Raw genomic sequence first — 21,387 nt, 5'->3', positions numbered from 1 at the left:
TTACCCGTCTTTCTATCTTCTTGCTTGCTGTTCTCTCTCTCTCTCTCTCTCTGTCGCTGTCGCTCATCTCACTCTAGTTTACTCTCATATCTGTTATTTGCTTGCCCCTCCTCTTTGGGCCAACGCCTGTATTTTATTGAGATGAAGTTCAATTGCTTTTCATTACAGATTACATCATGATTTTTTTCCCTCTTTACAATCACTAGGACAATCAAAAATCAACAGAGTAACAAGGAAATACAAAAAGTTTTGTAGCCTACAACAAAGCATACAACAAAAATCAGTCAATTTCCAAACAATGGTCAGCATAACCTGATTATTACTTCTTAAACTATACTCAGAAAACACAACAATACTCAGAAAAGTTTAATCATAAATTTCCCCGGACTAAAGCCATTGTGTTTACAAGATTGTCATAGCAACATAGCTTGAGTTAAATGTCTCTAATAAAGAAAAAACTTGAGCTACTTCTAGTCCCAAACCAACAGGTGTGCTGTCCAAGCCTAGGCTCGCTGCCAAGGGGTCCTCTGTTATAAAATATCTGTAGAGCATTAAGCTCCAAGTCCACCTTCTAGTGCTCTCAAAGCAGATTCTAAAGAAACGTTTCTAGCTGGGTGTGGTGGCGCACACCTTTGATCTCAGCACTCGGGAGGCAGAGGCAGACAGATTGCTGTGAGTTCTAGGCCAGCCTGGTTTACAAAGTGAGCCTAGGACAGCTAAGGTTACATAGAGAAACCCTGTCTTGAAGCATCCGCCCCCCCAAAACAAGACACTGGTGGGCATGCTTCCAGTTTTAGTGTCCTAAGCAAGGGGATGTTTTCACGGTCTCATGCCCTTCTAGAAGAAGTGCAAACACACTTGGCACTTGAAGAAAATGAAGAGGGGGAGAGGCCCTCATAGTATCTGAGTCTCCCAAAGCCCATCATGCACCACTTTCCTACCTAACAGCCACCCCAGCATCTGCTAGAAAAGTCCTGCTTGGTCTGGGAAGACTGCTTTCTCTGTCTGGCAGCTACTGAGGGGCCACAGAGAAAGCCTAGCAGATGTTTTCTGGCAACTATAACCTTGAAGTCATTTGTGCCTCAGGCCCTTTCCTTATCGGTGTAAGTGTGAACTCTAAGGCCTTTTCTTGCGTGACCTTGGCCGCTTTAAAAGTTGTAAGTTCTGGAGGAAGCCACCTGGTGTTATATTTTAAAAATCTTTTCCCACCTATAAAACAGGATCTCATTTATAGACACAAATGGTTAATTGGATTTTCTCATGAGATAATAACACGGGAAATGGTTGTGTAAAAAGCAAGGGTATGGACGGGTAAGGGGTATTATTAAAGGGCAGTGGGAAACTGGAATTTAGTGCTTTTTCTCCAACCTGCTGCTTCTCTGGGTTCGTTTGTTTGTTCATCCGTCCGTCCATCCATCCATCCATCCATCCATCTATTCATTCAAGACAGAACTTCACTAATAGCACTGGCCTGGATGGAACTCAATTTATAGACAACGCTGGCCTCAAACTCTAGAGATTTGCCTGTGCCTCAGGTGCTAGGATAAAAGGCATGCCACCATGCCTGGCTTCTCTGGGGGTCACAAGCAGTGATTTTAGGGGACAGCTTTGGCTTGATCACAATGACACAGTTCTACCCAGGAGAGCACTTGGGAGGGGCTTTGACCCCGAGCTTCTCCAGCACTGGGCCCCTTGCATTTTTCTTCTCTTGCTTCTCCGGAAAGGCCTGCTGCTCTCAAAATCCCAGACCGCTTTCCAGGAGCTGGGGGCAGGTCCAGAGCTAGCCAGGCTGCTTCTGCCTAGGGATGAGGGAGCTGAAGACCCCGCTCCTCCAGAAAGGGCACCGACCTGGGACATGGGTGTCCGAGTACTGGGATGACCCCTCCTGCAAGGCAATGCTGGCTCCAGAATCTGGCCACCTTTCTTTCCTGGGCAGGCGCAGCGCTCGCTGCCTCCCTTTTCCCCACCAGCCAGGTTGTTGGCGAGTTAGACCTCCCAGCCTCACGGGGCTGCTGTGCGGCTGCGGAGAAGCTGGCGACTGCGGCGCTGCAGCAGAGGCAAAGGCTCCAGAGGCGGCGCCACGTGAGTCCCCGGCTAGGGCCCAGGACAGGGAGGGAGGTTACCGTATTTATCGAGGCCAGTGCTGGACCCTTGGGGCCAGGTCACTGCGAGCGTGCTACAAGATTTGCCCAGAGCCATGCAGCTCTTTCTGGGAGTGGCAGTGTCGCGACTTAATTCCTTGTTTACTTGGGATCGCCGGTCTCGTGTGTGTGTCTGGGGTGGCGGGCGCTGCGGGCACCAGGGTGGGTGGATTGCATTCATTCCAACAGGAGCTGGGGCTGCCAGTCCGGCAAGGTGGGCTGCGGCAGCAGAGAGTAGCGGCCTATGCGTGTTCCCAGCAGTGGGGATGCGATGCACAACATACCACATTTCTCTAGGGCTGATTGGATCCCTGGAATTGGCAAGGCTGTGAGAGTCGCTCTGGGTGGGGGTGAGCTTTTGCTATTGATGCCCGGGTTTGACTAGACCAGCGCTGCAGGAGGCTTTTCGGCTCTATGGGTGCGGGGAAGAAAGGGGGGGGGGCACAGCGCTGAGGGAGACTTAAGTGTATTTTCCTTAGGCAGCTCAGACTCTTGAGGAAAAAGCTGCTGCACACTGCAGAAGGGGAGCAAGTTGGGCTGTGAGTGTGACCCCTGAGGGAGGAACTTTAGGGGAGGGATGGAAAATCATGGCTTTGGACCCTCTGGGCCCTGGTCAGAGGTCTAGTAGGGAAAAGTGGGAGGTTGCCCCAGGGACAGGACCACACTCAGATTGGCCAAGGAGACTTTGATAGTCTGTCTTTGCAAATGCCAGCACAGCTGTCCAGGGAGGGACTATGGGTGGAGTCAAAGTGATGGGTCCTAGTCCCTTTCTGTAGGGTGAGAGCCAATTCCTCCCTGGCCTGAAGGTAGGGAAGACATAGGGTGTTTCTGGGAGCCTGCCCCCCCACCCCCCAGGCAGGTAGACTGACTGAGGCTGGAAGTTTGGAGAAGACCTGCAGGGAGCCTTGAAGGGACCCTACACAAGCTTCTTTGATGGAGGGAGGGAGAGGAGTGGCTCCCAGTTGCCCTCCAAAGCATGAGAGTGGTAGCCAGACACCTGCTCCATATGACCTTTGAGAATGGATGGGTTTGTGGTGGCTGGGGTGTTGGTAGCTTTGCTCGAGGGAGTGAGTGCTTGTGTCTGTGTGTGAAGGGGTGTTTAATTGCTGAGCAGCTAACATATTGAAACGTTTTTAATTTCAAGAATGAGTCAAGAGACTTAGGGCCTAGTCCTGGCTCACCTTGCTGTGTGACCTTGGGGAGCTATAATGGCGTCACACAGCTTCAATTGCTCTATTTACAAACCTGGGCTTAACAACACCACTCTGCCCTTTATTGTAGCATGTTGTGAGGATGGTGGGAAACTATTTCAGAGGGACATGGTGGCCAGAGAAGACAATCTTTACACCGAGCGTGCAGGGAACCCAGGGCTGGGGATGTTTGGTGAGCGCTGAGTGTGGTGCCCAGCCTTTGCACCAGGCCTGGCTTCTTGGGAGTTCTTGCTTTGGTTCAGTGACCTGCAGCTTTTCAAGTGTATGATTCATCTTGTCAAGCTCTGGGACTAGCTTTAATGTTTAACGCAGGGAGGTCACTCTCAAGTTTAGGGGGGTTAATTTTACTTCCCGCTTTAAGCCATGGGTGACTTTCCTTCCTGCAGGTTTCGGGTCACTTCCTATCCTTGGGCATCTGCATGGAGGCAAAGCTGCTCCTGAGAATCCCCATCAGCTTTTAGCCCATGCTTGATGTGTCTTGTAACAGAAGGCAGCTCTCTGTTCTTGAAGTGCTGGGGTGGAGTCAGAGATAGCATGACCACCTTGTTCCAGGTGATGAGGCAGCAGATTACAAGGGATGCTGGAGAGGCCAGGGAAGGCAACTAGGAGGAGGCAGCTCTTGAGAAGAGCCCTGCGATGAAACAAAACAAAACTGTACAGGAGTAAACACTGGAGGGTGTGGGGGTGAGCGCTTCCTCAGGCTGGAGAATGGCTGACCCTGGGCTCTTCCTCTATCCCCCTCTCTGCTTGTGCTTCTCCAGGGGCAGGTGATTGCATCCGGAAGTGCCCATGACAGAGCTGGTGTCCTCTAGGGGAGAGTCCCCTACAGGGGACTGGGAGGAGGGTCTGGGGGAGGATCAAGGCCTGGTTATCCACCACCCAGCAGAGGAACAGTCCCACCGCTGTCCACTGTGTGGGCAGACCTTCTCCCAGCAGCCCAGCCTGGTGAGGCACCAGAAGGCTCACGTTGGGGCAGGCCGTGCAGCTGCCTTCGTGTGTCCCGAGTGTGGCAAGGCCTTCAGCGTCAAACATAACCTGGAGGTGCACCAGCGCACACACACAGGCGAGCGGCCCTTCCCCTGCCCCGAGTGTGGGCGCTGCTTCAGCCTCAAGCAGAACCTGCTCACGCACCAGCGCATCCACAGCGGCGAGAAGCCACACCAGTGCGCACAGTGCGGTCGCTGCTTCCGCGAGCCACGCTTCCTGCTCAACCACCAGCGCACCCACACGCGCATGCCCACTCCGCACCCACGCCGTCCGGGTGTCTTCGGGGAGCGGAGACCCTATTTCTGCCCCCGCTGTGGCAAGAGCTTCGCGCGTGAGGGCTCGCTCAAGACCCACCAGCGAAGCCATGGCCACGGGCCTGAGAGCCAGGCGACCCATTTAAGCCACGTGCTATGACCTGTGGGAGACCTGCCACCATCAGCTGCCTCCAATCCGGGAGACACATCCAAGGGTGCTGAATTGTGGTCCCTTCTCTGGATGGGCTCCTGGAGAGGGGCAGGGCCAGACTGAGGTGTTAAAAGGCCTTGGGCTACCCCCTTTCTTTCCTTCCCCTGGACCCTTTGGCCAGCTGCATGCATCTGCTTTGGCCACCTGTGTTGGTTTGCCTCCTCAGGCTCCTGCTGCCTAGAGCAGGTGAGATTCACAGGCTTGGCCAGAGTCCCCAGAGGTGTTGGCGTGGCAGAAATAGAGAATGGGTGTGTGGAGCTGGCCATCTAGGTCAGAAGTGGGCGGCGGGGGGTGGGGGTGGGGTGTCTGTGTCGGTCTCCGGGACTTGCTGTTTACCTGATCTTTATTCCCAGCATGGCAGACTTGGAATCGACATGGGGAGGGCCACTTTTCACGATTTCGAGGCCCAGGCTTGGTCCCCACAGCCTCATCCTCCTGCACCACTATTTCATGTCTCAGTTGGCTTATCTGTAAGTTGGGGATGAAGGTGAGAGATGGTTCCTCTTCCCTGGGGCATTGTAAAGCTTTGCTGTTATCAGTGGCTGGAGCCATTTGTCAAGAGAGTTTTACTAATTAGTTCTGAGTTGTGCTCTGCTCCACACTTGGAAGGACCCCGGGCCCAGGCACTTGGAACTCCGCACTCAGGCTTGTGACAGGGTGTCAGGGTGTCTGCTGCACAGAGATGTGGGCTACAGTGGGGACAGCCTACTCTGAGTTGGGATGGCGACTGGCTTCACCTAAGGGGCTTGGATGCTTTGCGCTGAGTCCTAGAGACAAAGAGAGTTGCTGTAGGGAGTGCGGGGATGGTGAGGGCCAGGATCTGTGCCACAAAGGACTGTGTGCTCAGAGGGAAGGGACCCCACACATCTGTCGTGAGTGCACTGAGATTTAGAGTGTGATGTAGAGTGAGAACAGAGGCCCTGGGGGGACAGATGGACGAACTGAGCCTTGGGTCCATTCAGGAAAGAGAAAGGAGGCCTCGGCCAAGATGACCACAGTCACCTGGTCAGAAGGCTAGCGAGGCCTGACTCCCAAGACTCATGCTGGCAAGTCCTCACGCTGAGGCACTGGCCTTTGCTGCCATTTGACAAACAAGGAAACCATGATTTGCCTAAACTTGTTCCAAATTACAGCTAGTAATTAGTTCTACAGCAGGCAAGTCTGGGCTTTATTTTAGACCTGAAAACCATAGAGCTGTTGAAAACGCAGCTGGGAGAACGTGAGCTTGTGTCCAGGGGGCAGGTGTGAGGCCCTCAGGGGCGGATCATCACTGGGTTTGACAGGTGTGTGGACATGAAGTTAGGATGTTGGGGGCTCTGAGAGCGCTGCTGTTTCCTGAGCCTTTCCGTCCTGCTAGGCTGCTGCTTGGTGCTGGACACTGTCCACTGCCTTTGCTATCAGTCCTCCCTCAGGGCCATGTGGCTCCCGTGGAATCGTTGGCCTCTGCCTGAGATCCCTGGTGGTTAGTGCAGTGTGGACAGTATTTGGGGGCAAAAGCTATGCAATGGGGTCCTGGGATCTCAGGAGCTAGTCAGTCACCCAAGTACCCAGAATGCACACTGTTCCTTGTGTGGACACAGGCTAATAATGTTGGCAGTGTTCGGTAGGGGAGTGCTGGTAGGAGAGTTCTCTTCAAGTCCTGGATAGACTCAGAGTGGGTCAGGTGAACATGTCCACATAGTCCAGACGGGCAGCTAGGCAGGGCCACGTTAATACGGTGTAACTGACCATGGTCTCTTTGTTTCTGCGAACAGATAAGAAATGGAGAGGACCTTGTGACCCAGGATGTGCAAGGCGCATCTGGCCATGGAGACTGAAAATGAAACCCCTTAGTGGCCTGTCATTCTGGCCTAAGGACATGTCTCCCCAGAAGACCTACCTCTGGAGGTGCCCCGTGTCTGGAGAGGCTGGAGTTAGAGGTTGATCTATGCCTTGGTGGGAAAACTCGCCACATCCCATCTGAGTCACAGCTGAGCAAGCCTCCTTTGGGCTGCCTGACCCTAGGCCTCAACTCAGGTGTGGCTGGCCAGACAACTTGGGTGAAAGTCAGAGACAAGAAGTGACTAGTCTGCGTCATCTCAGCAAGCTGATGGCAGGCCTGGCTTGAGAGGCAAAACTTCCCTGAAGATGTGAACAGCACCTGAAGGTTTCTTGCCCTTTCTGAACTCAGGAGGCTAACACTTCAGGGGCATGCAGCCCTTTTGAGCCTGACGGAGGCTGTGGACCTTCTCCTAGGAGATCTCCCATACTCATGTAGATCTCACGATGTCAAGCAGTTTCAGGAGCCTGGGGACTCCAGACTAAAGACCTGAGCCCTGGGGATTTCATCGGCCATCCTTTCCTTACTCTATACAAGTGTCTCTCTCCCCCTGGTCTGCTCCTGTTTGGGAATAAAGAATTCTGAGGCTGATCGCCTTTTCGTCCCTCTGTCCCTTCTCTGAAATCTAACAGCACACCAGGTGTCTGGAACCTGGCTTCCCTTCCCAGACATTGGCCAAGGCTCCCGGGCTTGGTTCCTTTCCCCCTTTTTTGTGTCTGATAGGCTGTGGGATTTTACAGTGGAGCCCTTGGCTTGGTCTTGGCTCTGATTTCATTGTGGAGTCTCAAGGAGAGGTTGGACTGCTGAAGGGACAGTAAATCATTTTCCCTGTGTCCACCCCACAGAGAAAGATCCCTGCTTCCATTAGCCAGATGTGACCAATCAGGCCTCCTGGCCAGCCAGGTGTGCAGGTATCAACTGGGAAGGTGAGAGCAGAGAGATGCCAGAATCCAGCACATGGGCAGTGCCGGCAGTGGGTGAAGCCAGCGAAAGAGCTGTGTGGGCTCCCTAAGGAAGCAGAGGTCACTGCTGGTCGGGGACTCTTGTCTTCACATGTTAGCAGGTCATTTGGGGGCCCACAGATGTTTCCCTTGTTCCCTAGAATGAACCACACATTAGGAAAGGAGGAGAGCTCTTTCCTACCAGGGCTTGGGGGAAACCTCTGGATTCCTGCCTGTATCCCCCATGCAGTTTAGGTTACAGTGTCTTATTGAACCCCTATGCCTTATTCTAGGGGGGTTTCAGAGTACTCAAAAGGATCTTAGGAAGGGGAGGTACTCCCCAGGCCCCAGGAGCCTCCATGTACCACTATTCCTTGGCTCACTTAGAGGAGCCCTCACCAAGACCCTCTGCTAATTGCCCAGCTTGTGTCTTCCCTGCTGTAATTGCGCCATGCCTTCGCTGGTACAGCTCTGCTATATTCTTCCCAGACCTTCAAACCTCCCCCACCCACCATCCACCAGGGCGGAGCCTCACAGCCGACTCAGCCTGAGCTCATTCTTTGTAACAGAACTCATGTTAGCACACTGTGTCTCCCTTGAGTGTTATGTCCTGTTTAGTCCTGTGCTTGTTTCTTCTGTATATGTGTTCGTATACGTGCTGTGTGCACTCAGGTGCACCTCTAGTCCCCAACTAGAGGTTGTTGTCCTCTCACTCATAGAACACTGGCTCAAACTCTGACTGATGCTTAAAGAAGGCCATGGAGCTACTTTGCTCAGCAAATGCTTGGTTTGCTGGCACGAGAAATTTAGTTTTGATCCCTAGAGACTTTATAAAAATACCAGACATGACACAGGTAGATCCCCAGGGCTGGCAGTTCAGTCAGCCTAGCCTAGTAGGTGAGCTCCATTCAATGAGAGCTTGTCTCCAAAAAAACCAAAAACAGTAGTTAGTTCTCTGGCTTCCTTAAAGGAATGAAAAAATAAACCGAACAAAACTGGGACAGATCTTTCCTGGTCACTTCTGTTCCTCTCACATATTGCACAGGTCTCCAGTATACAAATGTCCCTTCACTCACGGTGGAGCCTTCTCCTGATAAATCCATCACAGGAGACTGCAGGCTCAGCATGTGTAACACACCATAACCCTGGTCCCCTATGGAGCAGCAGGCTGACTGCAGGCTGTGGCTTGTTGCTGCTGCCCAGCAGGAGAGAGACTCTGCCATGTGTACCTTACTCCAGAAAAGCTCAAAGTTCGGCCTTAGAAGTTGCTCCTGGATTTATATTAACCACTGCACCATAGTAACATGGAAAACTTGTATCTAGGGCCACCAAAGTCAGGGGCTATTTGCATATTTTCTGTGCCATTTGTGACGATTTAAAACTCATACTGCATCATAAAAAGCCCCTCCTCTGCCTTTTCCTTCTGTGTGGTTGTTCTCAAGTATTTTGCTCCCACATCCCAGAGTTCTTTCTTGTTATTTATGATCCAGACAGTTGTCACTGTCTCGGAAGGCTTTGACTAAAGACACCCTGAAAATTACTACACGTCTATTCTATTGTGTTAACCACTTTTATTACCCCTGAAGCATTTTCCACTAAAGTCCTTTATGTTGGCCAACTTCCTGTTTTTACAAAAACAAACAAACAAACAAAGAAACAAACACCTCAGAAAATCAACTCACAAGGAAAAGAAGTTTGTGTGGCCACAGTTTGGGAGGTTCTGCTGCAGGGTCATTTGGCTATTTTGCATTGGGCCTGTGGTAAGGAGAATCTTGACAGGAGAAAAACAAACAGCAAACACAACAAACAACACTGCTCTGCTGGTGAAGGGGGTGGGGGACCAAGAGGATGAAGAAGCAGCTGAGGCTGTACTGTCCCCTCTGAGGGCACACCGGACCTTGGGGACTAGAAGCTTTCTTTCTCACACTGCCACCTCCCACCAACACCATCAGCTGGGGACCAAGCTTCCACACATGTCCTTTGGACTAGACTGTAGCCCTGGCCTGTTTGTTTGCTGTGTGCCTGCCCATCATCTCCTCTACAACTCTGAGCTCCAAAACGTGGAGCCAGGACCTCCACTGTCCAAGGCAGCATCCAATGCCAAGGGGACATGTGCTGTCTGCTATCTGACCCTACTTTATTGGCCATTATTCAGGATGACTCAGGGGTTTGATAACATGAGAAAACCAGACCTATTGCATTGTCAAGCATACTGAATTTTTTGAGACACTATTTAATAATTGGTTAAACGGCAGTTTGGATATTTAATTAAAGACATTAACTTTATTGTTACTGTTTTCTTTTAAAAAATTGGAGTGGAAACAGTCTGTAGTTTTCATAATTTTATAGGATCCCCAAATCAGTAGGTTCTCTGCTGTGTTTTTTTTTTTTTTTTCCAAACAGACCTGTTTGAGTGTGATGTCATTTCTGTTCTTGCATTCACATGATGGATTTGTTTTCCTTTTCTTTTTTTTTCTTTCAGAGTTGTAGATCCACCCATTGTCTCACACTTGCTAGGATGCTAGGCAAATATTCTACTACCCTGCTGTACCCCCAGTTTAAAGTGCAAGTTGTCTGGGACTCTTCTTGAGTGGGCTAGGAAGCATACAGAAATAGCATGGGCCATAAGGCACAGGGAAGTGGGTATTTGAAGAGCACAGTGCCCTCTAGTGCACATTTTGAGAATGGACCTGGGAGAAAAAAAAGGCTACTTTGTGAGTATGAAGGAGACAGCAGGTCAGAGGCCCAAGTGTGTGCTCTGTAAATATTTGCTGAATGAGTTGATATGTCCACTCACAAGGTCCTCGGTGTGCCCTGGAGAGGGGAATCATCAACACATAGTTGAGTTGGTGAAACTTGCCCAGTGTGTGCAAAACCTTGTGTTCTGTCCTCACCCCCGTAATCTCAGCACTTGGGGGATGACACAGATGAGTCCCAAGCTCAAGATCAACCTAACTGATTGTCTCTAAGAGAAAAAGTGGAGCTTGATGGCTAGGCTGTTGGAGACCGGCAGTTACAGTTAGAAATTGGTTTCATTTCTAGTTTCCAAAGGAATAAAGAGAAAGAAGGATATGGGGACTCTGTAAATCGAGCAACAGAAAAACCAGCCACCAGTGTGTACTCATAAAAGCCCCAAATCTTTAGAAGCAGGAGATATAGCTCAGAGGCAGAGAACTTGCCTTGCATATGTGAGGAACTGGGTTCAAGTCTCAGGATCTCAAGACAGACAGACAGACAGACAGACAGATATCCCATCCCATCCACAAAAACTTGAAAGAAAAAGAAACATTTTAAACATCTATGCGGCTGTAGGATGAGATGGTGCACCAATTCCCATGGCTTCCTCGGCTGCCCTCAAAAGGTGAGGGCCTATGGGACGACCAGGGAAGCCACTGACAAGCAGACACGTTGTAATGGGCTGCCCTCATGGATAGGCAGTGTTGAGAATAGAGAAGTTATTGGGGAACGTGGACACCATCTACATTTTTTATGTTATGGGATTATTAACTTTTCTTAGTTATAAATCTGTTGTTCTTATGTTTTCATTCAGAATATGTACTGGTTAAATGGGAGATGCTTTGAAATTATCCCGGTGTGGGTGACATTGGGGACAACACGATGATGTTTTGGTAGTTTGGGAGGTGACTGACAGGTGACTGTGGGCTCATTAGATCCTCTTGGATCCTGTCCCACCTTAGAGAATCTCCATAGTAAACTAAAGCATGTTTGTATGACCCACTTTTCCTTTTGAAAAACTCCCCTTTAATATTCTTGAAAAAAACCTAAAGAGAGGAAATGTGGGTTGATTTGAAGTTTTGAATTTAGGCCATTTTCTTGGGCATAAAACACCAAGATGGCTAAAAGATGGGGCATTGGATAAGAAGGCCCCTTTCTTATTTATATGTGGGTGATTATAAGATATTCTTTCTAAATCATTGATCCACTTGACTGTCATGACTGACCTAGTTGAAGGGTGAGTCCACATTTCTGTGTTTACTGGAAAGTAGGATAGATTTTTCTAAATACCAGCAAAGATAGTTTTTATCAAAGTGTCCCTGGAGAGTTGTGTAGGAAACACTTATTAAAAACAGCCTTTCAATTTTTTTAAAGCAATTTAGGATGACAACAAAGTTGAGAATAAAGTATAAACTTTCCTTACATGCCCCTGCACCCTCTCCATTACAGCATCCCCCACCAACCTGCTCCAGGAATCTTCATGGTGACACTGTTGCCACCAGAGATCTACAGCAGAGTTCACTCTTGGTGTGCATCTTCTGTGGGCTTTGACAGAGCTACAATGTGCTCACCTGAAGGACGGCCCTGAAAATATTTAAGGTATAATAATTTATTTCTTACTCTCAAAGACTTGTTTTTGCCTGGATTCAGACTCAGAAGTAGAAAGAAGCTGTTGCTGGCATTCAAGAATACCCTGAACTGATCACTCAGACATCAGACTTAGAAGGATGAAAGTTTATTGAACACTGACCAGTCAGGGACACAAAGTGGACTCAGGAGCCCAACTGTGACCCTGAGCCATTTCTTTTTTGTTGTTTTGGTTTTTTTGGGACAAGGTTTCTCTGTGTAGCCTTAGCTGTCCTAGACTCACTTTGTAGACCAGACTGGCCTCAAACTCACAGCAAATCGTCTGCCTTTGCCTCCCTCCAGAGTGCTGGGATTAAAGGCATGGGCCACCAAGCCTGGCTCACTGAGCCATTTCTAAGGCAGGTTTTTTTCTAAGAAAAACTGTAACAAGGTTGCAACCAGATAACCAGGCGTGGGAAGCAAGGGGAGGGCAGCGTTGCACCATCTTGACTAGCTAAACAAAGCAGTTTAAGAGGATTGGCTAAGACATAGGGTAGGGGAGCTCGGGACATTCCAGTGCCTGACCACCCAGGGGAAACGAACATGGCAGGATATTGTGGTTTTGTTTAAGTAGAACATAGAACATTCATTCAAGCAGAACATTCAACAAGTATTGATTTGTAAGAAAAAGGCTGTTCAAGTTCTCAGGCAGGCAAAGCCTAAGAACTTGAACTTCATTTAAGTTTAGGATTAAAATGAAGACTTCAAAACACAATGACCGTGGTTATGCTAAGCAGGAAGGCCTAGACATGTCTGGACATGGCTCAAAATTGGTGTGCCTCAACACTCTCCGTGAGGACAGCCCCCATCTCTTGGCAGTCTGTTCCTGGTGATTTCTTGGCCTCTTTGATTCTCGTGGCTACAAGGTTAGCATGTTCTGCAGCCTCCTCCTTATTTCTATTAGTGCGCTGTTTCTTTAGGAGCTATGTTGGTATTTGTGTTGCAGGACATGTGGAGTCAACCAGATGCTGAATCTTGAGTACTTTGTTCGTGGGCTTCTTACCATCTTCATTAAAGTGCTTTCTGACAGCCTATCAGCCATCTTCCTTGAAGTTATGGAAGAGCTTTAGGATTCTGCAGGCTCTTTGGACCCTAATTGCCAGAGCACAGTAGGATCTGCTGGTCCAGGAATACCCTTCTCTCCCTCTCTCTACACCAGCATCATTATCATCATGGCCACCACCACCATCATCATTATCGTTACTAGTTTTTGTTATTATTTTCAATAACCACATGGAGAGTATTCAGATTGGGATCCACTGTTTTTGGTTGTTTTTTGTTTTTTGTTTTTTTAAACAAAATCTCAATCATTCTATTTACCAATGAAGACTCAGGAGCCAGATGCTGGGGTAAAAGCCTGCCAGCTCTGAAAGGCAGAGAAAGCACCCAGTTGACCTTCCTCCTCATCCAGTGTCCCTCCCCAAGAATTCCCCTTTTCTACTCCATCTCAAAAACCCATAAAACTGAATGTCCCTCCCTTTTACTTCCTGTGCATCTCTCTATCCTGTCCTCCTGACTTCCTCTTACTCCCTATGGTTTCTCCCATGTTCACTCACTGTCCCCTGGATGCTTGCTCTTAATCTAAGGCTTCCTTTATTTAATCCTGTTTAAAATATTCAGCAGAAAGATTTTGGATTAAAGGTGTGTGCCAAGGCTGACCACACCACAACTAGACACAGGTTTTTTTTTTTTCAGTAAATAACACAAACTCAGAATTCACAGAGTGATCTAATATCTTGCAACATGTCCCCTTTCTTGTCTGAATAAAAAGGAAAGATTTTTTAGCTTTGACACCATAAAGCTCTTTACAATGGAGAAGCTATTTCTGCCAAGCTTTCCACAATGTCCAGCTTGGTTGTATTTGGCAGTATTAGTATTATGTATCTTTGAGTTCACTGATAAAGAGTAAGAGAAACTATACACATGGATATCCTGATATAGTGGAAAACACAAGGGAAGTTCTTCAGGAAACAAACACATAGCACTGATAAGAAGCAGGACTAACACTCCAGGGTCATATCCAAGGACACAGAGCGAGTGTGTCAGAGCTTGGCTCCCATGCTCACTGCAGAGCCATTCACAACAGCCAAGAGATGGGAACCTGCAAGTGCCTGTCCCTGGGGAACAGGAGGGACATGGAGCAGCCACACAATGGGAAACTGCTCAGCCACCTCAACCTTCAGCTACAAAACAAGAGCAGTGATGGTGTCAGCGACTACTGCACATGGTCTATGCAGGGAGAGCAGTGACTTGTGCTCCTCTTGTGTGTCCTAGTGACGTCCTTATTGCTCCTGTTCAAGTTCTGATGGCCATGATGCTCCTGGGGGCAGTTTGAATGCAGGTGTGCAGGGTACCAAGGCCTCTTTTAGAAAAGCAACTAAGACAACACTAGGTTCTCCCAAGAGAGGGTGATGGTTAGGGCAGGGTGGACATTTCCTCACAGTAATGAAGAACACAAATATGTTGCCCAAATATTGCAATATACAACCTGTGCTCCATCCTGGAGAGGAGCTAGAGCCACAGTGAACCTGTGCAGGAGACAGCACATGCCGAGCTCACGACACAAAAGCATCAACCTTCACCTGCTGTAAACCCTGTCCTTCCACCAGGCACTCTAACTTCCCACAGTCTCTAAATGACACCAACTGAATCCTCATGTTCATAAGTCATGTTACAAGAAAGGCTCTCTGAACGCAAACACACACACACACACACACACACACACACACACACACACACACACAGTGTGACTATGTAAAATATTCTCTTGCCTGCAGCTGGACTTTCTGTCTCTGAAGACAGAACCAGACTAATTCAAATTGAGGTTTAAAGCTTTTCACAATTAAACACGAAACTTTACAACACTCTGGGCCACTACATAGAATGCATGGTGGCCCCATAGGCTGGGTGTCCAGCAATCCCCAGTGTTGCATGTCTCTCATGTTTTACATCTGCAGCCCCTTCATGAGAAAGAATGGAAACCTGGTGCTTGAGAGGATGCAGCTCCAGCACGGGAGAAGCTGGGACTTGACAGAGTCTCTGGTCAGAGTAGGGCTAAGAAAGCCAGCCCAGCACTGCAAGACCTGCAAGCACACATGGAGACAGAGGCTCTGAGCAAATCTGGGCAGCATGGCCATTCACTCACACAGTTACTCTGGTGAACAGTCCCCTGAGGATGGAAATAAAAAGCAGTTGTTCCCAGGAGTCTCTGCCCCTAATACTGGGCTCTGCCTTCAAAGAGATATATTGTGACTTATCCACACTCTTCACCTAACTTTTTTGAACTCTTGCCTCCAAAACCAAGAGGCACAGACATTGAAGGCCAGTACTCAACTAATAACAGCAAATACCAACTCATGCTAAAGGATTCATGGTGCACAGAGGTGAGATAGGACACAAGGGATAGTTCCTGTTGGAGGAGGCACAAGGGGTCAAGGATGTCAAGCTGCCCATTGTGATTCAGTGAGTGAAGTGAGGCCAGGCCTCTGTGACATCACAGGGTAAACCTCTGCTCCAGGGAGAGCAGCTGTCTTAGGCAGAGGACAACTCAGAGTCCACCAAGGAGGGCCGGGATTCACAGGAGTCCCATGTGCCTGCCTACCTTAGGGCTTCTGGGATGAAACCTGTAGAGGCATGTGGCCCAAGAAGAGGAGGTGTTGGCCTGGGCCTATCCCTAACCCTGAGAGGCCTGGGCCCTAAGAAGAGGATGTGTGGGCCTGGGCCTATCCTGAACCCTGAAAAGCCTGGGTCCTAAGCAGAGGAGGTAAGGGCCTGGGTCTGTCCCCAACCTTGAAGAGGCCTGGGCCCTAAGAGAAGGATGTGTGGGCCTGGGCCTATCCTGAACCCTGAAGAGGCCTGGGCCCTAAGAGGAAGATGTGTGGGCCTGGGCCTATCCTGAACCCTGAAAAGGCCTGGGCCCTAAGAAGAGGATGTGTGGGCCTGGGCCTATCCTGAACCCTGAAGAGGCCTGGGCCCTAAGAAGAAGATGTGTGGGCCTGGGCCTATCCCTAACCCTGAAAAGGCCTGGGCCCTAAGAAGAGGATGTGTGGGCCTGGGCCTATCCTGAACCCTGAAGAGGCCTGGGCCCTAAGTGGAGGAGGTCTTGGGCCTGGGCCTATCCCAAACCCTGAAGAGGCCTGGGCCCTAAGCAGAAGAGGTGTGGGTCTGGGCCTATCCCTAACCCTGAAATGGCCTGGGTCCTAAGAAGAAGATGTGTGGGCCTGGGCCTATCCTGAAACCCTGAAGAGGCCTGGGCCCTAAGAAGAGGATGTGTGGGCCTGGGCCTATCCTGAACCCTGAAGAGGCCTGGGCCCTAAGAAGAGGATGTGTTGGCCTGGGCCTATCCTGAACCCTGAAGAGGCCTGGGCCCTAAGTAGAAGAGGTGTTGGGCCTGGGCCTATCTCTAACCCTGAAGAGGCCTGGGCCCTAAGAAGAGGATGTGTGGGCCTGGGCCTATCCTGAACCCTGATCAGGCCTGGGCCCTAAGAGGAAGATGTGTGGGCCTGGGCCTATCCTGAACCCTGAAAAGACCTGGGCCCTAAGAAGAGGATGTGTGGGCCTGGGCCTATCCTGAACCCTGAAGAGGCCTGGGCCCTAAGAGGAGGAGGTGTTGGGCCTGGGCCTATCCCAAACCCTGAAGAGGCCTGGGCCCTAAGTAGAAGAGGTGTGGGCCTGGGCCTATCCATAACCCTGAAGAGGCCTGGGCCCTAAGTAGTAGAAGAAGGAGAGGAGGTGTGGGCCTGGGCTTATCCCAAACTGTGAAGAGGCCTCAGCCCTAAGAAGGGGATGTAGGGGCCTGGGTCTATCCCCAAACCTGAAGTGGCTTAGGCCCTACATAGAAGTGGTATGGGCCTGGGCCTTGTCCCAAGCATGAAGAGGCCTGGGCCCTAAGAAGAGAAGGTGTGGGCCTGGGCCTGTCTCCAACCATGAAGAGGCCTGGGGCATATGAAAAGGAGGTGTGGGCCTCGGCCTGTCCCCAAGCCTGAAGAGGCCTCGGCCCTAAGAAGAGGATGTATGGGGACCAGGCCTATCTCCAACCCTGAACAGGCCTTGGCCCCAAGAAAATGGGGTATTGGACTAGGCCTATCCACAACCCTGTTAGGCCTAGGCTCAATGAACTTGAGCCAACGCTGAAAAGACCTGGGCCCTATGACATGGTGTTGGCATTGGCCTATCGGAATGCATTACTAGGCCTAGGCCTGAGGAAGAAGGATGGGCCTGGCCCAAACTTGAATCATGATGAGGCTTTGACCCAAAGACGATTTGTGGACCTGGGCCTATAGACAACTTTGAACAGGCTTGGGCCCTAAGAAGTGTGAGCGCTGGCCTATTGTGATGCATTAAGTGGCCTAGGCTGGAGGAAGAATAATGGGCCTGGGGCTATTTCTGATTATGATGAGGCCTGGGCCCAAAGGAAATAATGTGTTGTCCTGGTCGTATCCCCAACTCTGAAGGGGCATATGTCCAAAGAAGATTTGAAGTGTGGGTCTACCCCTAATTCTCAAGAGGCATCGGCCAAAGAAGAGGTGTTGGTCTCGGCCTATTGAAGACCAGGAAGAGGCCTGGACCTTAAGAAAAAGAGATGTTGGTCTGTGCTAATACATTCCCTAAAGGGGCCTGAAGCAAAGAGTACAAATTTGAGCCTGAACCATTCCTGCGAAAGAAGGAGGTCTTAGACAATCAAAATGGTGTCTTCGGAAAGCCTGGCCCTGAAGTGTTGATCTTAAATCTGAGTGTGTGTGTGTGTGTGTGTGTGTGTGTGTGTGTGTGTGTTTTTGTGTCTGTGTGTGCGTGTGTGTGTGTGTTTGCCTCTATTTGTGTTTGGGTGTGTGTGTGTGCATGTGTGTGTGTGTGTGTGTGTGTGTGTGTCTGTGTCTGTGTCTGTGTATGTGTTTGTATCCATGCCCACTGACTAGACATCGATGCCTTGGATTCCTTCTGTCCTTGCCAGAACCTGCGGAGAAGAATCCCAGATCGTAACAGCTTTTCTACACAACTCTTAGAAGTCCTGAAATTTATCATCTTTCATTATCTTTCTGGTACACGGCTTGTCCTAGCTCTGTATATAATTGTAATAAATGAAGTCTCATTGGCTAACAGGATTGTCCTGAATGCTTAATTAAACCCTTTCCTTTATTTCTCAGTGATCTCTTCACTCTCTGATTGAAGTCCTTAGGTACCAGCAAGGGTAGGAGGCTCCATGTGGAGACCAAGATCTGTGCTCAGAGCTCGTCCTCCAGAGCAGTTTGTCTCTGTCTATGGGTTGTATCTTTGCCCATATTACAGTGTTAGAAATCAGAACAGATCACATGACCCAAGTCCCCACAGAGGACACAGATGTGTCCTGAGAGAAACAGTCAAACACAAGAACCCTGACATGAGACATGAGCCTTTGAGCTGGTCGTCATTGGGGTACAAAAGACCCCCAAACAATAAGATTGATGCTGCCACCTTTGATCAATTCTGTGATCTCACCACCAAGGCCCAATTACTGAACACACCAAGCGCATGGGAATTGGGACTCAGAGATATGGGCTGGATGGGACACTAAAACCTCTTCTGTGAGGCCTAGCTTTCATAATCCTGACAGGAGCCATAGAGTCTACCGAGGCAGAGAACTGATTGTGTTACTGTCAACCAGAAATCATCGACCTGGCAGGGTGTTTTAAAGGCTGCTCAAGGGGCGCTCCTACCTGGTGACAAATGATCTATGTCATGGGAGTTGTTTATAGCTTGTTCAACAGGAGCAGAATCCTGCATGGTGCTAGAAACCTAGGCAAATACCCATGGCCCCTGACTCCTGGACCTTTTGGCAGAACCTACTACTGACAATTTACAGACCCAGCTTTTCCATATTTATCCTAATATTCACAGGGCCAGCTGTCTCCTATAAACCACATGGAAGCTGACTCGAGCAATCACAACAATATGGCTGTCTAAGACAAGGACAACAGCAAGGAAATGCTAGTGTGGTTGGGAAAACATGACGTGGACTCATCCTGAGACAGGGACAGTCCTGTGTAGATGGGGAACCTCACCGGGACTCATCCTGAGACAAAGACCTATAAGCAACTACGCACTGCTGAGAGAGGGAGAGTTCTCTGTCCCCACACATGATCCCATAGCTGGTTATCCACTACCTACAATACAGACCTGAAAGCCTACACTTGTAGTCATAACATTGCAGATAGAAATTTATGTGGCTATCTATAGATGTGTATGAATTATAAAAAAAAAACACTCATGAATTTGAAGGAGGGTGAAGATAAATGAGAAAAGTAGAGCCTAAAAGAGGAGCGTGAAAATGGTCTGATTTCATTGTCCTTTTAAAAAATTGTAAACAAGATTGCAGAGAATATTTAATGAAAGTCTTTGGCTGGGTCAGATACTCAAGACTCTGATACTGATGTAGCACATCTTTGCTGTTTTTATTTGTGACACGCTTGCCTCCACCCCTACATCTCTCTTCTCACAAGGAGTCATGATAAAAACATCATATCATCATGCTGTACCTGACAGTTCTCTGGTGACAGGCAGAGCTACCTTCAAACTAAATCAGCTGACATCCAGGGTTTACTGCTCTACCCTCTCTACAACCCCCATGCCACCCACACATCTCCTCAAGCCCCATCCCTATTCTAAACTACACCCCACTGTGCTGCCTTCACAGAAGATGAGAATGGTCAAAGAAGAATAGTCACTACAATTTCATATACCCGCCTGCCACAGCTATTTTTTATAAAAGAGTGTTTGTTTTTCTTGGTTTCTGTCTTAAGCCATCTTCCACACCAATAATTGAGACTCTTTTTATATTTGTTTAGAAACGAGCTTCACAGGACAATCTTGAGCAATTCAAATCCTTTTTTTTTTTTTTAATGGATTTTGGTATTTTGTAGACAGGGTCTCTCTATGTAGCCTTGGCTGTCCTGGACTGGCTTTGTAGACCAGGCTGGCTAAGAACTGAATGAGATCCCTCTGCCTCTGCCTCCTGAGTGCTGGGATTAAAGGCAAGGGTCACCACTCCAGCCTTAAGCGTGTTCTTAACTCTCTATATTATCCTGATTCCATCTCTGCCTCAATCCCCAACCTACTTGCTTTTTACCTCTCTCTCTGCTTCACCTCTCCTGCACATCTGCCTGGGGATGAATCTCAGGCTGAATGTCCTACTCCTTCCTCTTCTGACTGCCTCCTCCCCTGTCTGGCAGGAAGTCCGGCCCTATTCTCTTCCCTGCTCATTGATTGTCTGTAAGCTGCTTTATTGACATATCAGGGAGACAGTTGGGGAGCAGAGCATACAGCACATTCAGACAAGAAATTATCAGACCAAGGCTTGCAACCAGAAATGGAGGACGGTGGGTACAGACATCAGCATTTGAATTACACAAGAACTCAATGCCAACAACAGCCAATACAAATTAGTAGCTTCTAAGGTTATGTCTGATCTAGAAAATGGCTCATCATCCATTCTATAAAACTGATCCTTTTACTTGTATTTTCAATAACTATACTGATTCTAAAAGGAAGGGAGGCCCCAATTTGTCATGTTGCAGATCTCATTGGCAAAGGCATAGGATTGGCTTATTAATAAGACTAGCCTGTGTTGGTTCTCTCCTCTCAATAGCCTAGGATGTCTCACGTGAACCAGTACATGTGTGAACATCACACATTAGTGATGGAATGTAGTGCTATATAGTCTTTAAAGGACAACAGGGTGCAGAGAAGGAAAATTGAGTCTTTTAAAAATTAAAGAACTGAGTCACATGACTTTCTTTTTTTTCATGGTTCATTTAGTCTCCAGGGTATTTCATCTATAAGGTATTTACTCCCAAGCACAGAAAGAAAATGAAATGGCAATTAAGACTATGTTTTTCACAAAGATGATAAAAATAGTTGTCAAAAGCCTAATTTCAAACCACAGGGCAATATTCACATTTCCTGAAGAAAAAGCGAATGATTGAAAAACATAAATGAATTAACTGAGTCCCACCCATCACCTGCCTTTGCAGCCAAAATCTTCTAAATCAATGTACATACAGTTGAATTCAGTAAGTGTTGCTTATTCAAACCTTGTTTTAAAAGAAAGAAGTTCTCATAAGAATTTGAACAGCATTAAACACAGAACATTTATATGATACATTTTACCTATTTAAGAATTTCATACACAAATATATTGAATTTTCATCATATTGTCATTTATTTGTCCTAAATACCCACTGACCTCACACTCAACCGACACAAGGTGGTGTCCTTTTTTTTTTTTTTTTTTTAAATCACCTACCTCAAAAACATTTCATGTCCAAATTCTCATGTGTGTAGAGCCATCCACCAAGTTTTATCCAATCTGCCAGGCATGAGCACCAGAAGAAAAACTGACTCCTCCTCCTCTAGAGCCACCAACTGCCAATAGCCTCTCAGATGGGGTGGGGGCAGGGAGCCCCTGTCCCTGCTAGGCCAGAACACTC

At 48.6% G+C, this 21,387-nt stretch overlaps 1 protein-coding gene and 1 pseudogene across 1 annotated transcript; both read left to right on the top strand.

The window, feature by feature from the left end:
* The first annotated feature begins 1,963 nt into the window (after positions 1-1,963).
* On the top strand, positions 1,964-4,984 carry LOC127194847 (zinc finger and SCAN domain-containing protein 2-like). The gene is made up of 2 exons (XM_051152426.1): positions 1,964-2,082; positions 4,114-4,984. Exon 2 carries the CDS (start codon positions 4,142-4,144, stop codon positions 4,751-4,753), a length of 612 nt encoding a protein of 203 aa, XP_051008383.1. The 5' UTR covers positions 1,964-2,082; positions 4,114-4,141; the 3' UTR covers positions 4,754-4,984.
* LOC127194186 (gastrula zinc finger protein XlCGF7.1-like) overlaps positions 1,965-21,387 on the top strand; it is a 35,232-nt pseudogene continuing 15,809 nt past the window's right edge.

The sequence above is a fragment of the Acomys russatus genome, chromosome 10 (genome assembly GCF_903995435.1).
Source record: "Acomys russatus chromosome 10, mAcoRus1.1, whole genome shotgun sequence".
Taxonomy (NCBI): domain Eukaryota; kingdom Metazoa; phylum Chordata; class Mammalia; order Rodentia; family Muridae; genus Acomys; species Acomys russatus.
This window is presented reverse-complemented; position numbering and strand designations above follow the sequence as displayed.

Excerpts from the sequence above, each read along its gene's own strand:
- LOC127194847 (XM_051152426.1), top strand. The coding sequence starts at position 4,142 with ATGACAGAGCTGGTGTCCTCTAGGGGAGAGTCCCCTACAGGGGACTGG.